This window comes from Nuphar pumila, chromosome 10 (genome assembly GCF_984573655.1).
Source record: "Nuphar pumila chromosome 10, dmNupPumi1.hap1.1, whole genome shotgun sequence".
Lineage (NCBI taxonomy): Eukaryota > Viridiplantae > Streptophyta > Magnoliopsida > Nymphaeales > Nymphaeaceae > Nuphar > Nuphar pumila.
This window is the reverse complement of record NC_143258.1, coordinates 111,782,649-111,789,377: the sequence shown is the minus strand read 5'-3', so window position 1 is coordinate 111,789,377 and position 6,729 is coordinate 111,782,649. Positions and strand designations below refer to the sequence as shown.

General features: G+C 42.3%; 1 protein-coding gene across 1 annotated transcript; it reads right to left on the bottom strand.

Moving 5' to 3' along the window:
* Nucleotides 1-365: 365 nt before the first annotated feature.
* On the bottom strand, nucleotides 366-3,022 carry LOC149827928 (G-type lectin S-receptor-like serine/threonine-protein kinase LECRK3). The gene has a single exon (XM_090018603.1). The coding sequence runs from the start codon at nucleotides 3,020-3,022 to the stop codon at nucleotides 638-640; it is 2,385 nt and encodes a 794-aa protein (XP_089874729.1). The 3' UTR covers nucleotides 366-637.
* Between the last annotated feature and the right edge of the window lie 3,707 nt (nucleotides 3,023-6,729).

The following is a 6,729-nucleotide window of genomic DNA, read 5'->3' as shown; positions in this document are numbered from 1 at the left end:
GCCAGTAAAAGTATTATACTAGCGCAGTAAGTTTAGCACCAATATAACGAACATTTTCACTAGTAAAAATGCTCTTTTATTCGGTTACCAGGGGGCATTGTAAAAGAGGTTTTTCTTGTAGTGAAGCATATGAATCTAGGATTTCCAGATCAATAGCTCCGTGCCGTCAAATAACAACAAATATTAGCCCATGTATATATATATATATAAAGAAATCACAAATGTCGTAGGTTCAAAGGTAGGTTGATGTTATGGAGAAAAGACCAAGTCAGTGGTTAGGAAAGGTGTAAGATAGTGAAGGGAAAGGAGAAACAGACGTGCATCTATTGTGCAGCAGGTAAGTTTTAGCAAGGTTTGACTATTATAAAAGTAACTAAAACACCTTAAGAACCAGATTATACAATTTAATATTTCGTTGGAAAAAGACATCATCACAATTTAATTTGGATACAAAACAAAACAAGCAATGACATTGTAGTAAGCTTTTCATATATAATTCCACCTTACAACTGCAATTATTTCTTCTTATTACCGTAAAGAAATCCAAGTACGAGATGCATTGAGTTGTCTCTTTTTATTAGAGTTGCCATCTTGTTTTCCCCCCAATTTGAGGATCGAGGTTAGCACCGAATCATCCTCAGCCCATCGAACTTATGAAAGAAGAGGGGTTCGGTGGTACTGCAACCTCAACCGCACCTTCCAGCATCTGTGTCACCTTCTTCATTGTGGGTCTAAGTGATGGCTCTTCTTGAATGCACCACAATGCCACCATCACTATCTTCTCCACTTTTCTCATGTCATTTTTTGCTTCTTCATCATTTTCCACCAACTTGTCCAACCGCTTCTCCACGAAGCAGTCGTAGGCCCAGTCAACTAGAATGGCCGATTGTTCATCCTTCTTCAGTTCTACATTCTTCCTGCAGCAGATGATCTCCAACAGCATCACTCCGTAACTATAAACATCAACCTTCACTGTGATGGCCATCTTTCTAAACCATTCAGGAGCCACATAACCTCTCGTTCCCCTAATGTCTGTGTTGGTCTTTGTTTGATCATGTCTCAAAAGCTTGGCCAATCCAAAATCTGATATCTTCGGAGTGAAATTGCCATCAAGGAGTATGTTTCCGGGCTTGATGTCACAATGTATGATCTGGGTGCAACACTCTTCATGGAGGTACATGAGCCCTCGCGCAATCCCGAACGCAATTTGGACTCTCTGATTCCACTCCGGTCTAATGCTTCCAAAGAGGAAGCTTGATAGAGAGTCATGTTCCATGTACTCATAGACCAGTAACCTTTGAGAACCTTCATCGCAGAAACCAAGTAACTGGACAAGGTTCTTGTGATACGTTCTTCCAATGACGCTCACTTCTGTTCTGAATTCCTTCTCCCCATCTTCCACCAACTTGTCCAGCTGCTTTACTGCCACGACCGGTTTCCCAACATCCTCGGAAGCCAGCGTCCCTCTGTAAACAGTCCCAAAAGAGCCGCACCCAAGCTTCTCCTTGAACCCGCCGGTAGCCCTTTCCAATTCCTTGTAACTAAAACTCCTCAAGTACATCCCAGGCAGACAGGATGCAGGTGCCGGTCTCTGGGGATTTCGTCGCTTAAGACACAAAATGGTTGGGACAAGGACGAGCAGCAGGAGATTGACAGTTCCTGAGACACCAAACAGAACAGACCCACCGTTGAGCAGGCGCGACTGTTTGCACATCACGCTTGGCGCATTCTCTTGATCGCCGGTCGGTTGTGGTGGGGGAAGAAGAGTCAGAGAAGTATTGTCCCTCGGCACCTTAATCAGAGCTTTGCTCGCTACACCAGTAGCCGGCCCACCACTGCGCAACGGCATCCTTTTTTTGTAGCATGTCGAGCTCCTGTAAACTGCCACAGTGCACTGGCAATCAGACAGACATGATGCCCTGCATGAGCTCTCATCCACGGACAGCTGCTCGTAATCCCCACCATCCCAGTTCACGTTCTCAAGCGCTTCCAGGACATAGTCTCCTGCTTGCTGCTTGCTGCAATCCCGCACCAGGGAATCCTGCTGGCAGCCCAGGAATGCATGGTCTGGATCAACGTAAGAGAAGCCTTTGGGACACGAGCATCTGAAATTCACCTCAGATCCATCGTTGCAGTAGCTATTTAACCCGCAGATGCCCTGAACCGTGCAGCGATCAGTCCTGGTGGCCCACACGACATTCCATTTCTGCGGCCAGCTGCCGTTGTTGCTTCCCTTGGGGTAACTGTACTGCCGGAAAATCCCGTCGTAGTCGATGGTTGCTCTGTGGTAAAAATCCTTCGCCGGCTGCGGGATTTTGTCGCCAGGAGTCACGTTAAAGATCTTATTCTGCGACTGCGAGATATAGATGCTCCCAGACTCATCGAACACCAGGTTTCCTGGAGTTCCATCTGTTCCGGAGGCGTAAGTAACATCTCCGTTTCCCACGCCATACAGAACGAGGTTCCCGTCGCTCTGCATTACGATGTAGAACCTCCCGGTGGAGAGATTGGCGGGAGAGAACGCAGCGTAGACTTTGTAGTCCACAGCGAGGTTCTGCGTGGGCAGGATGGTGTCGGTGGGCATGTCGAAACTCTGCCATTTAAACTCGGGGCCGGCCGAGCTCTGAAGCACCAGGTTGCCTGTGTCGAGCATGGCGGCATGGCTGATCGTGCCGTTGTCGGAACTTTTCGCGATCACGGAAAGCTCGACCTTGTTCGGATCTTTCAAGACGAGCCTGCCGTCACTGGTTAGCTCCACGGTGGATCCGTTGGGAACCGGCTTGTTCCTGTTTGCCGTCCAAACCAGAGGTTTTCCAGAGATCTTTTCGAATCGAACCCCGACGTACAGATCGCCTCCGACGGTTGAGAAGCCGAAGGAGAACTCGCCGGAACGTGAGATCCAGGACGAATTGTTGTCTAGGGAAGAAAGGGAGGTGCCAAGAGTAATGTTACGGTAGGCCTGTGCGTTGGCTGAAACGTGTAGCAGCAAAAAGAGGCAGAGGATCGGAAGAAGGACCTCCATCTGAGGAAAAGGATACAATTTCTTTCTCTTCCTTTATTCCTGAAGCATACAAAGTAAGACTCTTTAAAGGAGATTGAATTAAGAGTGAGATGTTGATGTCTGGAACGACCAATTCAAATAATATTAAAGTCAAATCGCGGCTTAATTCCTAAAGTAAAGAGAAGAAAGGCGAGAGATGACGAAGAAGGTTCTGTTTACATTGCAAGTTGCTGGTTGCTTCCTTTACTGGTCTTGACCACAAAAGCAATTTGGCTTGGAGTGAATAGCTACTAGGGATGGGCAACTTCTAATAGCCGAGTTCAGGCTAAGCCTATTATATTATGCATAAAATATATACCCCATGTTTATATATATATATAGGCTGCAGGCCAGCCTGTGTCGACCTGCTTCATCTCAAAAGCCTGTTTCTGGTCAAGCTTGGGCCTAATTTATAGGCCAAACCCCACCCATAGTGGGCTAGGGGCTAATTTATAGCCCTCCCCGGTCATTTTTTTTTTTTGGGCTAATGTTTGAGACCCATTTTTTTTATGGATCATACCTGATTTTTTACTTGCAGCTTAGTTAAAACTGCATAAAAAACCTTAATTTTTGGTCAAATGAGGACTTTGACCCTCATTTAATTAAAAAATTCAAGGCATGTATGCCTCAACTTGAGGCGCGTGCCGCAAGGCGTATGAGGGGCACACCTCAAGGAGTATGAGGCGCACGCCTCGGGGCTCTTTTTTTTATTTATTTTTTTAAATTTTGTGACAGATTAACGACAAATATTATCCGACGATAAATGATTTTTTGTGGTTTGCGATGAATTATATTTCGTCGCTCATTTCGTTGCTAAAATAGCAACAAAATTAGAGACAGAATATAATTTGTCGTAAACCCAAATCGGTGCTTATTTTGTGATGGACTCGCGACGAACATGATCCATTGCTAACCCATCGTAAATTAGCGATGAAAGTAACGACATATAAGTTATGTCGCTAATTAGTGACCAAGATTATGCGACTGATGATACTCATCGCCATTCCGTCGCTAAATTATTTAGCAACGGATTAACGACGGATATCGTCCCTCGTTAATCCACATTTTTCTTGTAGTGAGGGGCTATTTTTTCTTTACTATAGTAGATGACTACATAAGATGTACGTGGGTCTATTTCATGAGGTATAAGTCTGAGACATTCAATGTTATCAAAAATTTTATCGCGTTAATTTGCAATCAATTTCAAACCAATGTTTTATGCATTAGATTCGATAATGGAACCAAATTCTTTTCAAATGACATGCAAACTTTTCTTACAGAAAATGAAATCAATTGTCATCATAGTTGTGTAGCAACACCGCTACAAAAAGGTATTATTGAACGCAAACATAGAGATTTATTGAATGTGGCTTGGGCTCTCCGATTTCAATCAAATTTATCACTCAAATTTTGGGGGCAACATTCTTACTACCACATACCTTATTAATTGTCTCCTTTTAAACCCCTTAATGGGTAAAATCCCTTATAAGATGTTATACAACCAAGCGCCTAATTATGTTTATTTATGCATATTTGGATGCTTATGTTATATTTTTAACATCAACCATACCCACAAATTTGACACACGTGCCAAACGATGCATCTTTGTAGGATATTCATATGGTCAAGTTGGTTATAAAGTTTATGATCTTGAATCTCAAAAAAAAATTGTCAGTCAAGATGTTAAATTTTATGAAAACGTTTTAAAGATCAAACAACCGTTCTTATTAATGTCAATAATGTCATACCCATACCCATTTTTGAATCTCAAGAATTATCCCCACAACCTCAAGTCATTAAGCCTTTGTCCATCATCCCAAATGCCCCCAATGCTCCTGCATCGCCATCTATTTCAAACAACCCACCCATTCCTTTCGACACCCACAGTATGCCTCCACTTCACTGATCTGATCGTCCTTGCCAACCACCTTCTTACCTCAAAGTTTTCAAGTGTTACTCTGCAGCTCCCGTACTCCAATTGGATGTTTTATGTGATGTGGCTCCAAGTACTCACCATTCTCTCCACCATTACCTTGCATATTAGTGATTCTCTCCTTTCCATCGAATCTTCTTAGCTGCCATCACTCAAGCTTGTTTGCCAAAGACTTTTTCTCAAGCCATGAAATACCAACATTGGTGTAATGCCATAGCTGCTAAAATCGGAACAATTAAGGCAAACCATACCTAGACGGTGATGACATTACATGAAGGTAAGCATCCTGTTGATTGCAAATGAGTCTATAAAGTTAAAATTTGGTCTGATAGTTTCATTGAACGTTATAAAGCCTGCTTTGCTGCCAATGAGTACACTCAAAACGAAGGTCTCAATTACAATAAGACATTTGCTTCAGTGGCCAAGATGATCATCGTTCATTGCCTTTTTGCCATTACTTCTATCTATCATTGACATCTTTTTCAAATTGATGTCAACAACACATTCTTTCATGGTGATCTTGATGAAGAGATATACATGTGGCTCTCTCCCAGATTCATTCATCAGGGGGGCACACCCAGTTTTCCACCTACATAAGTCCCTTTATAATGTCAAACAATCATCGCGGAACTTGTTTGCAAAGCTCTCCTCTTATTTAATGGAAATAGGTTTCATTTAATCCAAGGTCGACTACTCTTTATTCTTCAAAATTGGGACTGCTAATTAGTTGCTCATCTTGGTGTATGTAGATGACATAATCATCGCAGGTGATAATCTTGATCAGATCTATGCTCTCAAACAGAATTTTCATCAGCGATTTTGCTTTAAAGATCTCAATGCTCTCAAATGTTTCCTAGGCATTGAAGTGACTCGATCCAAACATGAAAGTTTTCTTTCTCAATGCTAGTATACAATAGATATATTGGAAGACATAGGATATCTAGGTTCAAAGCCATGTTTCTTTCCAATGGAGCAGCATTCCAAGTTCAATAATGCAGATGGTTCACTTTTGGTAGACTTGGGTCTTTTTCGATGGTTGATTGGTCAATTAATATACCTCACCATCATGCGCCCTAACATCTCATATGCCATCCACATTTTAAGCCAATTCTTCAGCCAACCATGCACTCCTCACATGGATGCAACCCTCTGCATTTTGTGTTATCTCAAAGGCACCCCAAACTCAGGGATTTTAATGAATTCATTTAGTAAGTTAATTGTTCTCAGTTATTTTGATTCAGATTGGGTTTCTTGTCTAATAACTCGTAGGTCTACCTCTAGATATTGCATTATGATCGGCCTGAGTCTGATTTTTTGAAAATCAAAGAAATAGTCCAATGTATCTCGATCGTCTGCAGAAGTCGAGTATTGTTCTATGGCATTAGCAACTTGCGAGCTTATTTAGGTCAAATCTTTATTGACTGAGTTTGGGATCTCTCATCCTCAGCCCATGACTCTATTTTGTGATAATCAAGCAGTCTTACATATTGCTGCTAACCCTGTCTACCATAAACGCACCAAACACATTGAAATTGATTGTCACTTTATTCGAGAGAAAAATCAAAATGGGCTAATCTGTACTCAATTTATTCTTACCCATTCACAGTGCACCAAGATATTCACAAAAGCCTTGGATATAGCGCAACTATCACTTATGAATATCAAGTTGGGCATGCTCGGCCCACATGATCCAACTTGAGGGGGCGTATTAGTTGTTTTAGATAACTCGATAATGAGTTGTCACCTACGTATGAGG

Coding starts and splice junctions, on each gene's coding strand:
- LOC149827928 (XM_090018603.1), bottom strand. CDS start 3,022: ATGGAGGTCCTTCTTCCGATCCTCTGCCTCTTTTTGCTGCTACACGTT.